This window comes from Pollicipes pollicipes, unplaced genomic scaffold (assembly GCF_011947565.3).
Source record: "Pollicipes pollicipes isolate AB1234 unplaced genomic scaffold, Ppol_2.1 Scaffold_6138;HRSCAF=7277_pilon_pilon_pilon, whole genome shotgun sequence".
Taxonomy (NCBI): Eukaryota; Metazoa; Arthropoda; class Thecostraca; order Pollicipedomorpha; family Pollicipedidae; genus Pollicipes; species Pollicipes pollicipes.
Genome location: NW_023596818.1, coordinates 10,731,840 through 10,753,863, shown reverse-complemented (window position 1 = coordinate 10,753,863; position 22,024 = coordinate 10,731,840). Strand labels below are relative to the sequence as shown.

Sequence of the window (22,024 nt, the reverse complement as noted above, 5' to 3'; positions counted from 1 at the left end):
GAATTCGACCCTTCATGGGTGCTGACCGACCGGCAGAAGAAGCTCCAGGCGGACCTGATCGAACTCTGTCGCAAGAAAATACGACCTTACGCGGTAGGTGACCTCTTTAAGATGCTATCCGCTTCCCTTACCCAGGACGTATGAGGATCGATCTACGGGGTCAAAAAAATTGGGTTGCCAATATCCGCAGCAGCCTGTTTTCGAGCATAGTGCTTGCGATATGGTTTGTCTGCATAACACGTCATTTGGCAAAGCCGCGCCTTGCTTCGATATGGAATTGTCTAGCTTTAAAACACATTTACATTCCATTTTTTATGCAAAACAATGGCAGAAGTGAATTCATTACTGGCATTGTTTCGATAAAGGCGTGTTGCCGAAGTATATCTCCATTCTCCTGGTTTCTCTCCGAGGAATAAGGCTAATGCTACTGTCTTATCTACGTGAATAATGTTCCTCGCTAATGCACTGAACAACTTACATTTCGTGACCAGCGACTTCATCGGCAGTATACGGATTTCTGCTGCATGCATGAGCGTGTCATTAGGTGTGTGTGTGTGTGTGTGTGTGTGTGTGTGTGTGTGTGTGTGTGTGTGTGTGTGTGTGTGTGTGTGTGTGTGTGTGTGTGTGTGTGTGTGTGTGTGTGTGTGTGTGTGTGTGTGTGTGTGTGTGTGTGTGTGTGTGTGTGTGTGTGTGTGTGTGTGTGTGTGTGTGTGTGTGTGTGCGTACGTGCTGGCTTGCGTACGTGCGCGCGTACGTACGTGCGCGCATTCGTGCGTACGCGCGTGCGTTCGTGCGTGCGTGCGTAGGTACGTGAGCGCTCGTTTGTGTGTGCGTATGCGTATGCGTGTGCGTGTGCGTGTGTACGTTTAACATAAGTACGCTTTTAACTGTACGATGAACTGAACGGTCGACGCGTACGTACATGCGTGCATGCATGCGTGTGTACGTGCGTGTGTGCGTGAGCGCTCATTTATGTGTGCGTTTGCGTGCGCGTGTGCGTATGGGTATGCATATGCGTGTTTAACACGAGTACGCTTTTCATTGCCTTATCACATTCACTATTTCAAACCCTCCCCAGGGATTTCCGCTACTTTTCAAGGGCGTCTAAAGTTCTATACATAGACTTCCATGCAATGAAATCTCCCTTAGCCCAGTGGTGCCCCCCGTCTTTCTAATCGGAGCCTCCTTTTGGGATGGCTGGACTTCCTGTTTTTCGCAGGGCTTACATGGGAACATTACACCCCTGGCGCGGACTGTTTGCATGTCATAGCGATAGCCTTTAAAGAGGCATTTAATTGTGCTCACACAGAGCGCTTGCGTTCGAATTATTCTCCCCGTTATAAGCACGTGTGACGGGAACTCCACGACCCTGGAGATAAACACAGTCTGGACGTAACGCACTTTGCTCATTTTGTCATTTGTAAAGGGAAGATGGAGCTCGAGATAAAACAATGGTGTGTTTGGTTTTCGCCCTGGCCGGATCAACCGGTCGAATGGTCAACAAGCTGTCAGCCTTGCCGATTCACTGTTGCAAATTGTACCCACTTCGCAAAATTATCGCTATGCTTTACGACCCACTGTTAGGACGTAAAACCGCCGCCAGAAAACGTAACACCACTATGCAATTACTACGAAGCATATTCATTATGACCAAACATACACAAGTGACAATGACCTGCCCGTACTGCGACTGTGGGACAGCGGTGTATCACACTGAATAGCAGTGATAACGGTACACTGCTGCGACGCAGGTCCACTGCGACAAGACCTACGAGTTCCCACGGGAGTCCCTGAACGCCCTGGCCGACATGGGGCTGCTGGGTGTGATTGTCCCGAAAGAGCTGGGCGGACTCGGGGAGAATCACGTGGGCGCTGCCATGGTGGTCGAGACTCTGGCCCGCTACGGCTGCCCCAGCACCGCCATGGTCTACAGTGAGTAATGTCGGTAGCACCGCCGTGGGTACGTAATGGGCCAGTGAGTAATGTCGGTAACATTGCCATGGTCTACAGTGAGTAATGTCGGTAGCAGCGCCATGATCTACAGCGAGTACTTTCGCTAGCACCGTCTTGGGCTCTACTATCTAATTCTACCAACAGCCTCGTGCTCCGCACTGGCACTGTCTTGGTCTACAGGGGTACCGTCGCTAGCACCTCCATGGTCTTTAGTGAGGCGCCGTGGTCTACACAGAGAGCGGCAACTGCCAACGCCGTAGTTTGCAGCGAGTAGAGCCATGTTTGCTTTGCCAAAGCAATGGGCCTCCACGGTAACCCCGACACTGCCGTGATTTAGCGTGAATAAAACGCCGTTTGTTTTGAAGTCCACCTGCTTCGCCTGTCTCTGTCATGCTGCGGTCTGCAATAATAAACATTGTTTTTAAAACTATCTGCAGTCTTAGCTGACTACTGCAGTACCCTACGTTCCGTAGTGGGGTACCGCAGTTCGCTACCACCATGTCACGCCATGAGCACCGTCTGTGACTGAAGCCTCGCTTTTGGATTATATCGCATTCCCTGCTAATATATGGCTCGCAGTGAATGTACTGCTGTCATTGACTCAGTGCACTTTCTTGGTGTCACGTGCGTCGCCGTAGTCTACAGCTTGAAATGTTCTATTACCTAAGCGTGAACCGACTCATTAGCACATCCGGCGTCGCGCAGAAGTCTTAGTGATAGATACGGTATGCCAAAAGTGATTCCGACTCTTACACACAACGATGAGGTGGAATTTAACTTGAGCCCCGAACAGTGCAGTATAGTGGGGCGTTGGGTTAACTCCGATTCCGGATAAAGCATAGTGTCCTAACTCCGCAATCAATTCTGATGGAATCGATTGAATTGACTATAATTCATGAGAACTAACCACGAGAACGCCACATGATTTGCACAACACATAACCCATAACAACACAAGCATGTCTGCATAACACATGTATTATGTGAAGACGCTAGTTTATGGCTGACGTGTGATATGGCGTTTGATATGTGATATGACGTGTGATATGACGTGATATGATATGATATATGGTGTTCCGTGTGATAAACAAGAAAGCTGTCGTATTATTGTTGTACTGGTCTTGGTGTCTGTTCTAGTTGATACATCACATGATAAATGCTGTTATATTTGCTTGGGTTGACAATTTCATGTGAGTTAGAACACTGATGACTTTTTCGGCTTAATTCCAAGCCGACTCGCAACACCTTGAAGAAAACATTTTTTAATCTGATCCAGCAAAAGTTAATGTGCCTTTGAAGTCACCTCCATCTTCAACTCCAATTAAGCACAAGGCTGGTCAAGGATAAGCATTGAGGTTGGTGTTATTTGCTCAGAATAGTCTGCTGGTTATAGGTCGGCTAGTTGTCCCAATTTTTCCACGATATGCCTATTCTTCTGCCACCAACGCATCGTATTTTATTACGGGATAGCATCGTATCTATCCAGCTACAGTCCGTAGCAAATGTTCATTGTTCAACCATCGCATTTGCATTCGCTGAATGGATTGAGTGATGCGGCGGTGATCGGTGCACACCTTGACATGGATGACCCGTCTTATTTGGCCCACAGCTATGCACCTGAGTGCCGTGGCGGCCCTGCTCTTCCGCTACCACAACAACCCGACGATCCAGGACGTGCTGCGCCGCCTGGACAAGGACAGGCTGGTGGGGACGTTGTCCTACAGTGACCCGGCTACCGGTAGGTGATACCTAACAACAGCGTATCATGTCAGGCCGGTGTTTATAGAATGGGCTGGATATGTTGTTTTAGCGGAGGACGATTTCTACGTTTGTTTCGCAGCGAACGTCCGCAAGGCTTGGTGTTGGGATGTACCAGAAAGGGCACCAACATTCGGAGGTATTCATAGGCGTGTTACCTGTATGTAGGTGATGATGGGCCATATGTTTTACCTTTTAAGAAAGTTTAATACTAACCTGTTATCATTAACGCGGGTGTATGATATGATCTGTGATCTTATCATGCATCCGATGATAAGAAGGTACCATACATACATACTTTTCATCATCAATGCTTACTGCTAACCGATAATCACCAATGCCATACGCAGATAGATCGTCGTCTTGGTCTGCAACAAAGATGGACTTTAGAGACCTTCATATAACTGTGTCATTAAGTCATCAAAAAGTTTCACGTAAATTTGTTTACTCTTCGCTAGGATAGATCACGGAGGCTAAACTCTAAGCGGCATTTTGGACGAAAGGGCGGACAATGGAAATAACTCAAATAATTTTGTCTCAGCCTTTGCTCATGTTCGCAAACAAGTGACTCGGGGTCATGTCATGTTGTTGAGGTGTTAAGTCATCCCGGAATGTTAGCACATAAATTTTGACGTGGAATATGAGCTGCTTCGTTTTGTTTCTTTTTTGCTGCTTGTTGGCAATGAATGATGCCTCTAGCCACAAAATCGGTATGGAATGGAATTCTGTCACTGCGCAGATTCTTTACGGAGGTCGAGATATTTTGTAACCATGCATACTGGTTACCTTTACTGAACATGCCAGAGATCGGCCTTCAAAGCTTTTCATAATAAATAGTGTTGGCAATGCTACGTTTTGAAAACATAGGTCAACATGGCGACAGAAAAAACGCAGTATTTTGCTCTTGGCGATGCCAACAACATTTTGAGTTTCAGTCAGTTTGCATGATCTTGTCGCTGCCAACTGATGGACCTGATGCGGCTGTACGACACCGGGACCTCGAAATCAGGCGGCGTCTGCTGTCATTCATCTGCAACGAGAGACAGCATATCAATCATGGGATTCATTGATTTCACCCATATAATCATCAGAGTTACGTATATACTTGCAAGAATATCTGCATGCCGCTGCACTGTACCTCCTTATGAGTTTAGATGCCGAATGGGTGTTGGCTGAACACAGAAGCGCGTTCTTCAACGGAAGAGAGAGGGGGCTCGGGATTAATCTTAAAATGTAAAAACCTTCGGTTCGAAAATGAAGTAGGAAACAAATAACTGATGGGGACTTACACCTGATTACATTTACTACCTCCGAAACCCACCAGTAAAGCATTAGATTAAGGCCTCATAAATATCATGGAAAACCAGTGTGCTGGTCTTCCAGTCCCACGTGCAGTCTCAATAAATCCGTGACCCACAATATCGCTGAGGAGTCCACAGCAAACATTAGTCAAGAGTGATGAAAAACAGGGACACAGCTAGGTTTCATGAGGGGGGATGGAGCTCAGTGAGAACGCCGAGCTTTTAGTGAGCTACTTTGCCATTAACTACTAGATATCTGATTACGGGGGGGGGGGAAAGGGGGCTGCTGCGCCCTTAAATTATACCCTGTGGCAACATTCTTAAATTGTCGATTAAAAAATAAGCTGTCGGTCTAATTATTGGGAAACAGTCACAGCCTTAGGATGTTCTCATTATATCAATCCCCCACATTACTACGTTCTGGGAAGAAGACGCTGTGGCGTCATCATGGGACTAAATCATATGGCACCAACTCTACGGCGGTGTGAAAACGATGATTTTTTCGGGCTAGTTCAAGCATGAATGTTTCCTTAAAGAGGATTTTTCACCCTAGCACATTCAGTGAAGTATTTTTTGCTGGGAAACGGCGTTAGTTTGTATCAGGGCGCTTCCCACCTGTCCTCGAAAGGGAGATGAGGCAACTCATTCACCAGTGATTTATTCCGAAGAAGTCCAGCTGGAAGTGTTTAGAAATCATCTGTGTAAAAGAGTTCAACGTGCATCAACAACTGCTTTGATAGGGGGATTGCCTTCCCCACCCCCCTTTCGCTTGGCATGATGTTATTTTGTACTATAATGCGAGCAGCACATTATAAATATTTGGACAAAGTACTTCAGGACATGGGGGCAAATCCGAACGAATTCAGCCATTAGCCACTGTATCGTCACAACTTAGTCAACGCATGAGAGAGACTATCAGGTACGACAGGGGGCGAGAGGGGGAGGGGAGCAACAATGCACTTTGTCATAGAAACTATTGAAACTATCGCTGTTGCCAAGGAATGTGGATATGAGTGGGCGGGATGGAGGTTCTATCATTTTATAGTTAGTGATTTATTTAATCACTAACTGCACAGAAAGAGGGGCAAGCACGCAAGGTCCATGAATATATCATGAAAAACATAATCAGCCATGCAAACAGCAAATGCCATCTAAGTTGCACATTAATTGAAGACATTTGGTCGAATCTAAGCATCTAAAATAAGTAGTTCGAGAGGCCTGTTTAGGTACCTATCCGTGGAGACATTGTATTGTTTGCGTATCTCTTGCCACTAGAAATGATAGGAATGCTTGAGGCACCCATTTATGATTTCAGACCACTGGTTAGCACCCAAGCATGAGCGATGAATCGGCAGGGTGGGAGGGGGGGGGGGGGGGGGAGAGAGAGAAGGAGGCGGGGCAGGGAAAACTGCTGTACAAATAAGGACAACTTTTGACATCCACTCCCCCCTCCTTCCAGCATCTAGACAGAGGTTCCACTGCTACGCCTCCTCCCCCTGAGCCTTAACGTGCTAGAGGCAGCAAGATGTTGACATGCGGGTAAAGCTGTGATACATCCAGCACAGCGCAGATATTTATGAACATCTGCGCCATCTGTCAGCTAGCGCAAATCGAGGCTCATCTGTAAGCTATGGCATGTTCCTGAATCCTGAACAATGTTTCCAGCTCATTTCCTTGACGTCTACGCTTGCGCGTCTTACACGTATGGGGTAGAACCAAAGCACCGCATAGGCATCTCGAAGCATGATGTAGGCTGCAGGTCCTTGTGAATAACCCGTTGTAGCTGATGTTGACTTCATCATCGACCAGGTGGGAGCAAAGCGATGCAAGCTAAACAGTGACGATGCATGCACCCCGAAGCAAGGTTTTTGAGCCACCGGAGCCTAATTAGGGCGCATTCTGATAAAAGTGCGTCGGTCCTGTTTAAAAAAAGGTCACGGCGTGATGAATTTTGTTAAAAGCTCATCTTTTACAATAACCGTGCATTTATCATTGCGCTTACCATCGCACATTTTGTTGACAAAACTCGATCGTAATCGTTCTCGAGAGCGGAGGATTTTCGTGGATGAGAGTTTTTTTGCTCCGAGCTTTATAAAACTTGGAGGGGGAAAATCTGGAAAAACCGTCCCTTGACGGTAATATTTCTGTTAATCTGGCCTTTGGAAAGTTGTATCGTTCTGGCTTTATGATAGCCAGCATTAAACTTGGTTTGACCTTCGTATGGTTGTTTGAGACAAACTGGCTATCTAGAAAAGACAATAGTAATAGCCTTATTCCTAGGACGACACTAAGAGAATGCATATATAAACGGGTTGCATTTTGGCATGCCTTTTTCGAAACGATGGCAGAAGTGCATTCAAAATTGCTTGCCAATGATCGTACTCGATTTTCCACGTTTTTTTTTTAAACGGCAAGCGACAGTTTTGCGGACAGCAACATTCAAGGGATGAAACACGGAGCGATTGCCAGCCATTACCACGATACAGCGCATATCTAAGAATTACATCCTGCAAGAATGCATGTACATGCAAACGAATTCAAGCCCACAGGCATTACACACCACGCATCCGTTATACGTGCGAGCGATTTCAGTTGAACCGGCCCCACACATTACGCGTCAGATATCACTTATACGTGCATATGATTTTAAGCTAGCACACATCACATATCAAGGCACATATCATGTTGGCATAATCGGCTATGATGAGCCCTGTACGTTAAGATTTGATCGCCGATTTTTTTAAAGAACAGATTCACTTATTTTCCCATCTGTGTGGTCCTGTAATCTGTAGATGACTTTGAGCTCTAAAAGGGGCGTGGGGTCCATACCCCCCTCGATTTCAACCTAATGGTTTTTTGCCAAAAAAGAAATGTCACCGGAAGTGGTATTCCCTATTTTGATTTGAGCGTCTCGCAGGTCTTCATCACATCTCAAACAAAATGGGCGTTGAACTGGTCATTGTTCAATTCATTAGATGTCAGACGTCACTCATGTTGGCATCGTGGTTCTTGTTCAGCTTGGTGCCGGGTAGCGAGACACGCCTGCCACTGACGTCTGTCAACAACGCAAACGTGATGCGTTCACTTTCTCTGACTTTTGACTTTCACTACATTGCCAATTTAAAACATTTGCACTTTTTTACCAATGCTCCAGCGAGCATCAAAGCTGCTGAAGATGATCTCAAGGCATCTGCAGCAGCGAGCAGCTTAGCAGCTTGACGTAGGCAAGAAAAGCATTAAGCTTCTATTTGTTTGCGTCAGAGTTTGTAGTTTGTGTGCTGAATAGAAGCCAACACAATATATCAGGCTTTTTTGCAGGTTTTGTGCTGAAGAAAAATGAACTATAACATTTCAAAAGGTTTCTTTGCAGTTTTTGCGCTCAAATGAAATCAGCTACAATACATTAGAAGGTAATAGTTGAACTGATTAGGTACTGCTAGAAGAGAACGTGCTGGTTATCAGGAATCTTGTTAGGTTGCCGAAACTCAGAACTTAAATATTCCTGTTAAGACACAGGGTTTTTATACTATCACTGAGCTCTTTGTTTGATAACAACGTTCCACCAGTAGCTCCTGGTATGTTGGAGTTGGTTTAATGTCAGCATAAGAGATCCAAACTCATCGTTGAGAAAACATTTTAATCAGAAATGTTCGCACGTCGTTAGTGATGGAAATGATCCAGAGCCGAGGATGAGACAGGACGTCCGTAGGCGGACTCCAGCGAGACAGGACTTCTCGAGCCAGACATCAGGGAGACAGGACCGCCCGAAGCAGACACCAGGGAGACTGGGATTCATAAGGTAGACTGAATGGCAAGAGGGAAGACCAAGAAGCAGCGCTTTACGTACTAGTCACCATGAAGACTGGACTTCGCTAGACGGATACCAAGGAGGCTAGACTTCACGAGCCAGACACCAAGGAGACAGGACGACAGGAGCCAGACACCAAGGAGGTCGGACGTCACAAGTCAATACTAGGAAAACTGGATTTCACGACCCAAGCGCGACAGAGACTGTAATTCGCGAGCCAGACAGGAAGGAGGCAGTCGAGAAATGTAAGACATTGGAGCAGGCATGTGGCAGAAAGCATCGCGACGCGTACTGTAAGAATATGAAGGTGTTGAGCGCGAAGCACGGATTGGATGTACCAACCGAGATACTTAAAGAAAAGAAAGCAGGGCCGTATTCAGTTGGACGTCTGTTCTCATACATGATGCTGTACAGGCAACGCAACATGAAAATAACGATCGTTGGACATCTAATGCATCATGTTTTTTTAGTTCAAGGTCTTGCATTGTTTTAAGACGCCATTTGAAGACCTTAAGGACCTTTGGTACATGTCACACAGAAAAATGCGGCTAATGATATTGTGTGTCAGTTGGTTCTTTCTGGTTCTCAACGAAATCCAAGCGTTATCAGGTAAATGTCATCAGTTAGGCGTCTTCTGTGACGTCTGACTTTCTTCCGGGCCCCAGGCGACCATTCTTGTTCCTCTGTCGTCTAAACGTCATCAGCAGGACGTCTTTTGTGACCTCTGACCCCTCTCCTGCGCCGCAGGCGGCCACTTCTGGTTCCATCTGTCGTCCAAGTGTCGCCAGCTAGACGAAGACCATGTAAAGCTGCTCAAATACGGCTCGTGGGTCACGTCTGCCGGATTCGCAGACTGGTACTTCGTCCAGACAATCAGCCCCGGCGTCAAGCCCGGTGATTTCGCCGATCTCTCCAACTTCCTCATGATGAAAGTGAGCACAAGCATGTTATGATGGCATGACTTCAGTGGTGAAGGTAATGGAAAATACATTATTCCTTTGGTTCAAGTTTCTAAAAGTACGTTTCAATATGTTGCTTATAAAGCAGACCAGAAACAGTCTAAGCGAAATCTAATCGCTTCTTCCCAAGGCAAACGAATTTCATGTAAATTTTAAAGCAGTAATGTTCAAGCATGCGCAATAGCATGGCGTAGGACCGCTTGAAATCTATGATTGTTGTTCGAGAACAGGCCACATAGCATCATAGTGTTCGCTTTAGTAGCAAATCGCACAAAGGACGGAGACATCCCTCAATTAAGATGGAACCCGTATGTCGCGCCTGTGTTGGTGTGAAGTGCTCCACAGCCTTGCTCGTTGTAGGTTAGCTATTATAACCAACATGAGCTATGGGCGTGGGGCCGTTGCAGGACGAGGTGCGAGCCAGTGCCAACGAGTGGCTTTCCCTGGGTTTGCACGGAAACCAGTCGGGACCGCTGATTTGCGAGGGAGTCCTGCCTAACGACAGGATGGTCGGACCAATCGGTAAGTCACGTGCGGCGCCGTTACAGCGGGATGACGCTTAGGCTAGGTGTCATGTCCGTGAAGTTAGCGATTTATTCAGCGATTTTTTTTCAGCGACGAGTTCCCATTTCCCTGAAAAAGGGTCTCAGGGTGAATTGTAGCATAAGAACACCAAAAATAACCCTTATTTTGCAATTTCATATGACCTTCAAGGTCAAAAGCTGGGCCAAAGGACGGGGAACTCGACATCACCCAAAACTACCGGCAGATTTTAAAACTATAAGCATCAAAATACTCGCAAGCGCAAGAGCTATCGCCCATCAAAAAGTTTTTGCCTGTCAAGGTCACCCCTCAAGGTCAGACGGGGGCTCAAACACGGGAAACTTCATATCACCCAAAAATTACCGGCCGAGTTTTAACTTGCAAACATCAGATTATTCACCACAAAAAAACTAGCGTCCGTCCAAAAATTCAGACCTCTCAAAGTCCCCCTTCAAATTCAAACGCGGACTCCAAGGACGGGAAACTCGATATTACTGAAAGTTACCGGCCGATTTTTAAATTGTCAGCATCATAATATTCAACCTAAAAAGAACCAGCGTTCGTAAAAAAATCCTGACCTCTCAAGGTCACCCTTCAAGGTCAAACACGGGTTCAAAGAACGGCGAACTCCATATTACTCAAAATTACCGGCCCATTTTTAACCTACGAACATCAGAATATTAACAACAGAATGAACTAGCGTCAGTCAAAAAGTCCTGACATCTCAAGGTCACGGTTTAAGGCTAAACACGGTCTCAAATAGCGGGGAACTCCATGTCATCCAGAAATTACCGGCCGATTTTTAACTCACAAGAACCCAAATATTCACCACAGAAAGAACTAGCGCTCGTAACGTAAGCGACTACTGCTGCTGTCGGAGATGAGACCAATCTATGGAGTTTGGTATTATACGTAGGACTGTTTTGCAAAACACATGTTGAACATGTGTTTTGTTTTGACATTCAAATCGCTGCCAACTTTTCTTCATGCAGTTTTCCGCAACGGAAAGAAATGTTTGATACCGCACCATCAAAGTTAAAACAAAGGGTACGTAGACGAAACTTTTATGAAGTTCTGGGAATGTTTTGGGGAGGGGAGCCAAAACATACTATCAGAGTTTGTTGGGGGGCCATGGCCCCGTGGCCCTCCCCCCTCCCCCCAGGATCCACCTTGGACTGATGTGTAGAGCTGTAGCCATTAGGACATCATGAAGATATACCTTTGCGTTCACCAGACTACTTGGTTGGCTTATTAGTAATTTATCTACACCTACAGCGCAATCAGAGTGCTATCCTTGGAGGAGCAACGCCTGGACTGAACTGAAATGCCACAAACCGGAAGTTAAGTACTCCAAAGAGCTCAGCGAACGTCCAGCATTTGCTGCACTGTGCTTTAGGTGACGGCGCGCGGGCAAACGACGAATGTATAGTAGCGTACTTCTTGCTGCTAACCTCGGCCTGCTGGAACGGCATCTCCATGGCCTGCATCGACGTGGTGAAGAAGCACGTCACCAGGAAGACTCACGGCGACGTGGGCATGCGCGTGTGCGACTACCCGACCATCCAGGTCAGTGTCGGGGTGTGTCCAGGTCAGTGTTTGGGTGGGAAGAGCGCGCTGGGTTGTCCAGTCGTCTGATGTGGACTCAGTGTGTCTGATACTCCTGTCTGATCCTTACGCAATGTGGTACAGTGGAATCATGTGGGCTGAACCAAGTGTACAGTACGGTGACCATTTGCTGCATGCATGGAGCTGAAAGCAAGTGTGACTGTTCGTTATTTGATGACTAACTCAAATCGGTTTCCATCAGGAGCATTTTTCCCCGTGCCTGTAACAGCTTGTGTGTTCTGCCTGTTTTGGAACTGTGGTGTCCGAGGCTCCTCCACAGCACACTGCTGAATTTGAAGTCATGTCTGTCTTTCATAGGATTACTTCGGCGAATGCATATGCGACACGAGCGCGACGCGGCTGATGAATGTGTCGCTTGCCATGGCCTTAGACCAAGTGACTGACAACAACAACTGGGAAAAGCACAGCGACATCACGTACCTACCGAGGTGAGTGAGGCCCGGAGAACTTAGATGGTATGGGTTGGAGATCTGAAGGAAGGGGTCACGTGGGTAAGGAAGGAGCCAGTAAGGCTAGCGCTGCTAGCAAGAGCATGTTACGTCAGCAGGATGTTTTTCCGATGCTGTTGAAGTGCTTCAAGGCTCAAGTGGTGAAAATCCAAGAGGAGTACAAATACATGAAATAATAAATAACATAAAACAGAGCACAAATGCATGAAACATGCACACAATTCCACAAGGTTGCAAGCTGAGAAATACACGAAGGAGCATGACTGTGATATGATTCGGATCTCTGGAGCGCATATTGAGTGGCGCTCTTATTTCTCAACATGCAGTATCCGTCCAGCTTTTATGTCACCGAGACCATAACTTAAATGCACCTCATTACTGTGTGTTGCACGCAGGCATCACCACTTTCCACACCACGCTGGAGACCACTAAATATGAATGACCTGTTCGCAGAACCAAGTTAGATCCCTGGATGTTTCAATTAAAATTCTCCGCGGCCAAGAACGTGAGCCTGGTAACCGACAAGATGCTGCATGCGGCAGGAGGCTCTGGGTACAAGGTGGACTTGGGTGAGCTTCATAATGCAAAATGGTGATAGGATTTCTGTCCAAACGTATGACGTTTGAAATAATATGAATGTACACATACTAGAATAAACAGGAAGCTTTCCACCCAGAACACGTAACCACATGTTTCAACACCTGCATATTGTGTCGCTGACAAGTGTGTCAAGGGATCGGTGGCTTACCCCACAGCGCACCGAGCCAGGTCTCACTTGTGGTGACCCTATACTAACCTCAACGTCAAGGGTCACACGCGATTAGCCACCTGATCCACTCAGTTCTGCGGAACTAGGTGCTGCTAGCTCTGCTTATATGTTGTTCGGTTTGAGGATGGACATGTGTCACAAGCGCTGGTAAATGATGGAGATAGCTTGTGAAGTCGTATGAATTTGAACTTTTCATCTCACCTGTGTGACTAAAAAACTATTTGAGTGATTACAACTGAAGACAAGACCGTCGAACCGTCCTTGAAAGCTCTCCCGAAGATGCGGGTTCGCTTGCCTACAAATATTAATCAAATGACACCTCGGGCTGAACGCCAAGGGCACACAACTCACATTGGCGTTGACAATGCTATGATGGCGGGGCCGGCACTCTTCTATGCTCATTCCACTTGCCGTGGCCACGTGTAGAGCGCCCTCCTTATCACCCAGTCCACTCTGGTGGCCGTGGCGTCTCAGTTCCTCCGTTGGCCACCAGGTCTGGAGCGTCTGCTGAGAGACGGCAAGGCCGGGTGGGTGATGGGAGCCAGCAACGAGGTGATCAGACAGATTGTCGGCAAATCCGTTCTTCTTGGTATGGACGCCGTGGACTACTGGTAAATAAGCCGCATTTTTTATGATGGAACTGCAGTAATCCCAGGTATAAAGGTTACATGCACTATCACCTTTTACTGCCATTAACAACGCATCTAATAGCAGCGCTCCATATCCCACGGCACCATTGGCAGCTTCATCGCAAGCATAGTCATGGTGCTAAGCTACAGATGACGGGAACGATTTCCTCTGCGCTGGCAGGGAGAAGAATGTCAACACGCGCGTAGTGCACCATGAGCTGAAGAAGATGACTCTCGAACAGAAGGAGACGTTGGCCAAGGAGCTGATGGAAGACGTGCAGAACGGCCACCTCTCGGCCTGAAAAGATCGCAAGCATCCAAGATGAGGACTTTGAGAACCCCTTCAGCACTGGCCCGCCGCATTACGTCAACAAGGTCTGTAGGCGACCCTCGCGAACGCAAAGGCTGAAACACTGGTACTGTGGTATATTCAGGAGAAGATGCTTGCAGCATGAAAAGTTGGTGAACTCCAATCCTCAAAAGTTACTTTAAACGTGCTTAACCTAAAACGCTTAGAAATATCCGGTATCAGGTAAGCCATCGCAACTCATGAACGCTTTACTATACCAGTCCCCACTGAGGTATGTTGGTAGCATGACCTCTCTACGCACGCATGATTTTCCTTCCTCGAGATCCCGGCTGATAAATGTTCAGCGTAAAGTTAAGATTTAGGGCGTTTTGCGCACTGCGTATTTCTAGTGTATGCTGCAATTCATGCATTGGACTTCGTTCTTCCCAGTACCTGTGACCCTATAACCATCCCATACTTGCAGCGTTTTGCACGTGATCATGACGCCCTTCCACGTGGCATTGAATTTCGCTGCTCGTTAGGGTTTGTGTTTTAAGGATGGGGGTTTTCCGCTCTAGAAATTCAGGAAAATGGAATAAGGTGAGGATAAGCCTTGGAAAATGGAATAAGCTAAGAATATGCCTTGTATCCTGTCTTTCCACTGGAAAACCTACGTAATTTCCAGACGCTGATGCTGAATGGCCACGAGTGCACGCCCGGCCTGAGCCCGGACAGCTACACCAAGATGACGCTCGAGAAGCGTTCGCCAATCGGCGACAACATGGAGCAGTTTGGCTTCGCGTACCCCAGCAAGGACAAGCACAGCGGCTGCCTGCCGGGGCAGTATGTCAAGGCACGTCTCTCGGAATGAAGCGTTCAGTGGAATCTGCCTTCGAGAAACTTGTAGTTTTCTTTCAGACCATCTGATTACGCGGGACGCCTTCTGCTAGCAATGATTGTCAGATGACGTGGAGAAATACAAAGCCTGGGGATGTCGAGGATGGAGATACACGATGTGTAGACACATGTGGACACTGTCTACCTCACCACTGCTGTGTGTCCAGGTGCGGATCCAACCCGCCGGTCACCCGGTGCAGGAGCGCTACTTCTCACCCGTGTCTCGACCAGACGAGCCCGACCGGCTGCAGCTGATCCTCAAGTTCGAGACGGCTGGCATTCTGTCGCACCATTTCCAGCAGCTCAAGCCGGGTGAGTCACAACCTGTGCAGCCGTAATAGCAACACCGGCTGCACAACTAGATACGTCGTTGGGAGTTTGGAAACATAGAAATACTGCTGGCTAGATATGTCACAGTAGATGACAGGAAAACTGATACCACTTTGTGGGGATATCACTCATTATAATGACACGATCATATCATAGATATGATATATAATTTATCACATATCTAGCGTAGCATAGATATATTATAGATATTATCATAGATATGAGCGAGATAAAATTTTAAAAATCGATGGATGTAGGAACATCTTGTTTGTTTTGACGTGTCCGTACGCGAGGCTTGTAAACATATGTTTTGTAAGTTATAAACGACATTTATTGTTGACATATTTTTGCTTGCTAGTTGATATTATATGAAAAATTTGTATATTTGATATTACATTTCATGCCATGTTTCCTATCAATCACACGATGCATTTTTATATGCTATATATTTCATGTATTTTTTAATTTAGTCATTTCATATGTATATTATATGACATAAAAAGCCTTTGGGGCTATGACACGATACGTAGGCCATATATTTTGATGAAGTTCCACAAATGTACGAAATGAGGACGCATGAATGCGTTGCTGCCCAACTAGCTCTTGTTTCAAGGAAAGATCTTCGGGGCCATACAGGCTCGGCTATATTGGATCGATACCTACAGGAGACTTGTGTCTCATAAGACAGCACTTTCAGTAATGCAATTTTTTCTACCATGGTTCATAATGCAAGTTGACACCTCCCTTAAGAAGCAGAAAAATCACTTTTGTCTAACGTCTCACCCTTTGTAATAGTGCACAAATTTACACGACTGCCGAATTACAGATCCAACAATGTTTTTTGTGTAGTGTGTTCATTTCCGCATAAAACGAGGTTACTATCCAGACCAACACAGACCGTTGTGCGGGAAAGAAATGTTGGTTAGTTATGAATTTACGTGGCCACAAATTTGTCTTTGATTTAAAGCTAATCCATCACCCTCACATCGACTAGCTTGAATATTGTTGTTTCAGTGATTAAAAACGCTTTGACTTCATTGTCGCAATGACTGGTGTACTTTTACTGCTCTATAAGGGTTTGATTAGATTTAAGATAGTCTATGCGTGTCAGGTGTATGACAGGATATCGTATGTTTCCAAGGCTTTTGATCGAATACAAAGAATACAGTACAACTTGTACGCTTGCTGACCTATAGGGCCCGAGAGGCACACCATACCTGCTGTAAATGTGTCCTATGTTGTAGTTACACTATTACTTTATGTAGTATCACATGCCAAATGCGTCCTTATTTTGATTATTTTACATGCTTCTTTTCAGAGTCTCACATGGCCGCAAGTAAATATGCTGTTGTCGCGTCCTTTCATCCCGATTACTGCTAATCCAAACCGCCATCTTCGGGCTTCACATGTCGGTGCCAGATTCCACCCTGCTCTGCCGACAAGATACCACCATATCAGTCCAACATGTTTGTATGTTGCACTGCCCTATGGCGAGGACTGAAAACCCTTTTATCTGCCCGCAGGAGATTCGATCGAGGTGATGGGTCCGTGCGGCGGCTTCGAGTACCACGCCAACACCACGGACCACCTGACCCTGATGGCCTCGGGCGCCGGGGTCACGCCCTGTCTGCAGCTGGTGCGCTCCATCATGGCGGACCCGCAGGACCGCACCCAGGTGCACCTGCTGTACTACTCCGAGACCATCGACGATGTCCTGCTCAAGGACGAGCTGGACAAATACCAGGGTCAGTCGCCTACCGCCGTCCCAGGGTCAGAGAATGGTCAGTTGTCCGCCCCACCTGTGATCACTGGAAAGATCATCGGTGTTCAGCCAACAAGCTTACCAGTGAATATCCATTTCTGAGGTCGGTAGGTCTTTAACCTTATTGCTTACTCTTTACCTGTCTTCCTTTTTTATTACTCTTTTTGTTTACTGTTATTGCCTTTCTCTCTTCACCAGGCACCGACCAGCGGCTGAAAATCCTATACAGCCTGGGCGAGGCACCGGAGGACTGGGACGGCGAGGAGGGCTTCATCGATACCGACATGATCCAACGCACGGTGCCAACACCCAATGGAGGCCGCTGCAAGGTAATACAGCACCGTGGCCGAACTCCAAGGAATCTGTTGCAGGGTAACAGTGCGACTTGCGCTGGGTCGTTAGAAGGTGTCAGTGGTCTGTAGGTGCGTGTGCGTGTGCGTGTGAGTGTGCGTGTGTGCGTTTGTGTGTGGAGGCGGTACGTGCTTATGCGTAAGTGCGTGAGTGCGTGCATGCGTACGTGCGTGGAATAGGCCATATGAAATGTGAGTTGGGAAGTCACAATACCGTCTGAGGAAAACCACCCAACCCTGCATATGCCGTGACAGCTTTGAATCGTTTTTGCGATAGTGTGTGGCTCTGCGCCGCCGTGCGGTCTCAGAGCATGTCTCTGCTGTCTCGCCAGATGGTGCTGTGTGGCGGTCCGACCATGATCATCTCCTCTCTGAGCTCGCTGCGACAGTTGCACTACCCTGCCCGCGACATCTTCGTCTACGGCCAGTTCGGCGCCGAGCACGTCCGCATGGTCTTCGGCCGCAACGTCCAGCTGTCCGGCCACTCGTCCAGCTGCGCCGTCTGAGGTCACGCGTGTACCATCTGAGGTCACGCGTGCGCCGTCTGAGGTCACGCGTGTACCATCTGAGGTCACGCGTGTACCGTCTGAGGTCACGCGTGCGCCGTGTGAGGTTACGCGTGTACCATCTGAGGTCACGCGTGTACCGTCTGAGGTCACGCGTGCGCCGTCTGAGGTCACGCGTGTACCGTCTTAGGTCACGCGTGTACCATCTGAGGTCACGCGTGTACCGTCTGAGGTCACGCGTGTACCATCTGAGGTCACGCGTGTACCGTCTGAGGTCACGCGTGTGCCGTCTGAGGTCACGCGTGTACCATCTGAGGTCAGGCGTGTGTCCTCTGAAGTCACACGAATTTTAGAAATTCCATGTTAGGAAATCCAGTACAAAATTAGATGGACCATGACTCTCCGGAAGACAAAGACCCACCCATGTCCACGGTAGAAAGTTAGACGGTGGACCGGTATTTGGGTAGAGCTAGCAATGTTAGCCTCACATATGTATCAACAGGATCATGGTGAAAATTCTCGGTAACGTGTACTGGGAGTTCAACCTCCATGCTCGTTAAGTAACACAGTACGTGTGACAGTGTGCTTTGGTTTCCCAGAACACTGCCGCCTGACTCAGCTTTCATTAACCTGATGCGTTTATCTCACCTAGGATATGGACCAGCATTTGCTTATGCTTACAGTTTGGGATTGCTCCTGGATAATAGAAGCCTAACACGCCGCCAGCTCATGCGTAGTTTGTTTGCTGTCTCAATTTATCGTTCTGACGCATCGCAGTGCACTGCAAGTTGTTGTTACATTTCATAAAATGTACAACGATTCACCACAATATCCTTCTGAAATCCTCACTCGGGGCACACATATCTTGGGCATATGCTCTTCTCCCAGGAGCCGTGAGCTCGAGCCCTCAGACAGACTGGGCTTGTCGTGCGGAGCCAAGATCGAAAGGGTTTGATATATATCATACATGGTATCTTCGACGCTTGGAAAAGAGTTTGCATCAAACTCAAAACAGGCACGTTGGTACATGAAATCACACATCAGCTGAGCAACTGACATCAATCTCATTACTTATCCTTGACCAGCGTTGGACTTAATTCGAGTTGAAAATGGAGCTGACTTTGAAGACATCTCAACTTTTGCTGAATCAGGTTGAAAAATGTTTTCTTCAATAGTCGGGCTAAGAATTGAGCGGAAAAAGTCCCCAGCAACTTGCTGAAGTGTAGCTGTCTGAGCTCAGGCCGGGCGTGCACCCGCAGTCATTCAGAGTCAGCGTCTGGAAATTACGTAGGCTCTCCAATAGAAAGACAGGATACAAGGCTTTTTCTTAGCTTGTTCCATTTTCCAAGGCTTATCCTTAGCTTATTCCATTTTTCTTAATTTCTAGAGCGGAAAACCCCCATCCTTAAAACACAAACCCTAACGAGCAGCGAAATTCAATGCCATGTGGAAGGGCGTCATGATCACGTGCAACGCGCTGCAAGTATGGGATGGTTATGGGGTCACAGGTGCCGGAAAGAACGCAGTCCAATGCGTGAATTACAGCATTAACTAGAAATACGCCAAGTGTGCAAAACGCCCTAAACTTTAACTTTAAGGCTGAACATTTATCAGCCGGGATCTCGAGGTAGGAAAATCCTGCGTGCGTGGAGAGGCCATGCTATCAACGTACCTCAGTGGGGACTGGGATAGTAAAGCGTCCATGAGTTGCGATTGCTTTCCTGATACCGGATATTTCTAAGCGTTTTAGGTTAAGCACGTCTTAAGTAACTTGAGGATTGGAGTTCACCAACATCTCATGCTGCAAGCATCTTCTGAATATACTACAGTACAGTACAGTGTTTCAGGTTTGCTGTTCGGGGGGGGGGGGGGGTCACCTACAGACCTTACTGACGTAATGCGGCGGGCCAGTGCTGAAGGGGTTCTCAAAGCCCTCATCTTGTATGCTGGCGATCTTTCCACCCGAGAGGCGGCCGTTCTGCACGTCTTCTATCAGGTTCTCGACCAGCATCTGCTGTTCGAGAGTCATCTTCTTCAGCTCGTGGTGCACTACGCGCGTGTTGACATTCTTCTCCCTGCCAGCGCAGAGGAAATCGTTCCCGTTGTCTATAGCTTAGCATCATGACTATGCTTCCGGTGAAGCTGCCAATGGTGCCGTGGAATATGGAGCGCTGCTATTAGACGCGTTGCTAATCGCAATAAAAAGTGATAATGCCTGTAACCTTTATACCTGGGATTACTGCAGTTCCATCATACAAAATGCGGCTCACTTACCAGTAGTCCACGGCGTCCATGCCAATAAGAGCGGATTTGCCGATGAGCTGTCTGATCACCTCGTTGCTGACTGCCATCAGCCAACCGGCCATGCCGTCTCTGAGCAGACGCTGCAGACCTGGTGGCCAACGGAGAAACTAAGTCGCCACGGCCACCAGAGTGGACGGGGCGATGAGGAGAGCACTCTACACGTGGCCACGGCAAATGCAATGAGCATGGAGGAGTGCCGGCCCCGCCAGGTCATCATAGCATTGTCCACGCCAATGTGAGTTGTCTACCCTTGTTGTTCAGTCCCAGGTGTCATTTGATTAATATTTGTGACAGAAATCTTATCACCATATTGCACTATGAAGCTCACCCCAATTCACCTTGTACCCAGAGCCTCCTGCCGCAGGCAGCATATTGTCGGTTACTAGGTTCACGTTCTTGACCGCGGATAATTTTAATTGAAACATCCAGGGTCCGAACTTGGCTCTGCGAACAGGCCATTCGTATTTAGTGGTCTCCAGTATGGTGTGGAAAATGATGACGCCTGCGTGCAATACACAGTAATGACGTGCATATAAGTTATGGTCTAGGTCACACAACAACTGGACTGATACTGCATATTCAGAACTAAGAGCGCCACTCCATCTGCGCTCCGGAGATCCGCATCATATCACAGTCATGATCCTTGGTACATTTCTCAGCTTTCAGCCTTGTGCAATTGTATGCATGTTTCATGCATTTGTGCTCTGTTTTATGTCATTTATTATTTCATGCATTTGCACTCTTCTTGAATTTTCACCACGAAAGCCTTGAAACATTTCAACAACAGCATCGGAAAAACATCCTGCTGACGCAACATGCTTTTGGCAGCAGTGGTAGCCTTGCTTACGTGAATCCTTCCTTCAGATCTCCAGCCTATGCTATCTACGCTCTCCGGGCGTCACTGACCTCGGTAGGTACGTGGTGTCGCTGTGCTTTTCCCAGTTGTTGTTGTCAGTTTCTTGGTCTAAGGCCATGGCAAGCGAAGCATTCATCAGCCGCGTCGCGCTCGTGTCGCATATGCATTCGCCGAAGAAGTCCTATAAAAGACAGACATGACTTCAAATTCAGCAGCGTGCTGTGGAGGAGCCTCGGACACCACAGTTCTATGACAGGCAGAACACACAAGCTGTTACAGCACGGGAAAAAATGCTCCTGATGGAAACCGATTTGAGTTAGTCATCAAATAAAAAACAGTCACACTTGCTTTCAGCTCCATGCATGCAGCAAATGGTCACCGTACTGTACACTTGGTTCAGCCCACATGATTCCACTGTACCACATTGCGTAAGGGTCAGACAGGAGTATCAGACACACTGAATCCACATCAGACGACTGGACAACCCAGCGCGCTCTTCCCACCCAAACACTGACCTGGACACACCCCGACACTGACCTGGATGGTCGAGAAGTCGCACACACGCATGCCCACGTCGCCGTGAGTCTTCCTGGTGACGTGCTTCTTCACCACGTCGATGCAGGCCATGGAGATGCCGTTCCAGCAGGCCGAGGTTAGCAGCAAGAAGTACGGTGCTGCACATTCGTCGCTTGACAGCGCGCCGTCACCTAAAGCACAGTGCAGCAAATGCTGGACGTTCGCTGGGCTCTTTGGAGTAATTATCTTCCGGTTTGTGGCATTTCAGTTCAGTCCTGGCGTTGCTCATCCAAGGATAGCACTCTGAATGCGATGTACATGTACATTAATTACTAATAATCCAACCAAGTAGTCTGGTGAGCACAACGGCACATCTGCATGATGTCCTGATGGCTACAGCTCCACACACCAGTGGTAGCA

General features: G+C 47.5%; 3 protein-coding genes across 4 annotated transcripts in view; all 3 read left to right on the top strand.

Moving 5' to 3' along the window:
* The first annotated feature begins 3 nt into the window (after positions 1-3).
* On the top strand, positions 4-14,096 carry LOC119105291 (acyl-CoA dehydrogenase). The gene is made up of 10 exons (XM_037228759.1): positions 4-93; positions 1,752-1,932; positions 3,562-3,690; positions 9,567-9,751; positions 10,186-10,300; positions 11,718-11,887; positions 12,245-12,375; positions 12,850-12,965; positions 13,659-13,776; positions 13,976-14,096. The coding sequence occupies exons 2-10, from the start codon at positions 1,809-1,811 to the stop codon at positions 14,094-14,096; spliced, it is 1,209 nt and encodes a 402-aa protein (XP_037084654.1). The 5' UTR covers positions 4-93; positions 1,752-1,808.
* A 2-nt stretch (positions 14,097-14,098) lies between these two features.
* LOC119105680 (NADH-cytochrome b5 reductase 1) lies at positions 14,099-19,795 on the top strand. Its single transcript, XM_037229147.1, has 6 exons — positions 14,099-14,169; positions 14,769-14,936; positions 15,148-15,292; positions 16,834-17,055; positions 17,271-17,401; positions 17,755-19,795. Exons 2-6 carry the CDS (start codon positions 14,775-14,777, stop codon positions 17,926-17,928), a joined length of 834 nt encoding a protein of 277 aa, XP_037085042.1. The 5' UTR covers positions 14,099-14,169; positions 14,769-14,774; the 3' UTR covers positions 17,929-19,795.
* A 17-nt stretch (positions 19,796-19,812) lies between these two features.
* The window catches only part of LOC119105679 (uncharacterized), a 40,032-nt gene continuing 37,820 nt past the window's right edge, over positions 19,813-22,024 (top strand). For both annotated transcript variants that reach the window (XM_037229146.1, XM_037229144.1), the window contains exon 1: positions 19,813-20,467. The gene's annotated coding sequence lies outside the window, so the exon portion shown is untranslated. The remainder of the gene's footprint in view (positions 20,468-22,024) is intronic.

Bases quoted from the DNA above. Each gene is read 5' to 3' on its own strand.
- LOC119105291 (XM_037228759.1), top strand. From the start codon at position 1,809: ATGGGGCTGCTGGGTGTGATTGTCCCGAAAGAGCTGGGCGGACTCGGG. The intron at 1,933-3,561 runs GTGAGTAATGTC...TTTGGCCCACAG, and splicing joins CAGCACCGCCATGGTCTACA to CTATGCACCTGAGTGCCGTG. The intron at 3,691-9,566 runs GTAGGTGATACC...CCTGCGCCGCAG, and splicing joins CTACAGTGACCCGGCTACCG to GCGGCCACTTCTGGTTCCAT.
- LOC119105680 (XM_037229147.1), top strand. From the start codon at position 14,775: ATGCTGAATGGCCACGAGTGCACGCCCGGCCTGAGCCCGGACAGCTAC. The intron at 14,937-15,147 runs GCACGTCTCTCG...CTGTGTGTCCAG, and splicing joins TGCCGGGGCAGTATGTCAAG to GTGCGGATCCAACCCGCCGG. The intron at 17,402-17,754 runs GTAATACAGCAC...CTGTCTCGCCAG, and splicing joins CCAATGGAGGCCGCTGCAAG to ATGGTGCTGTGTGGCGGTCC.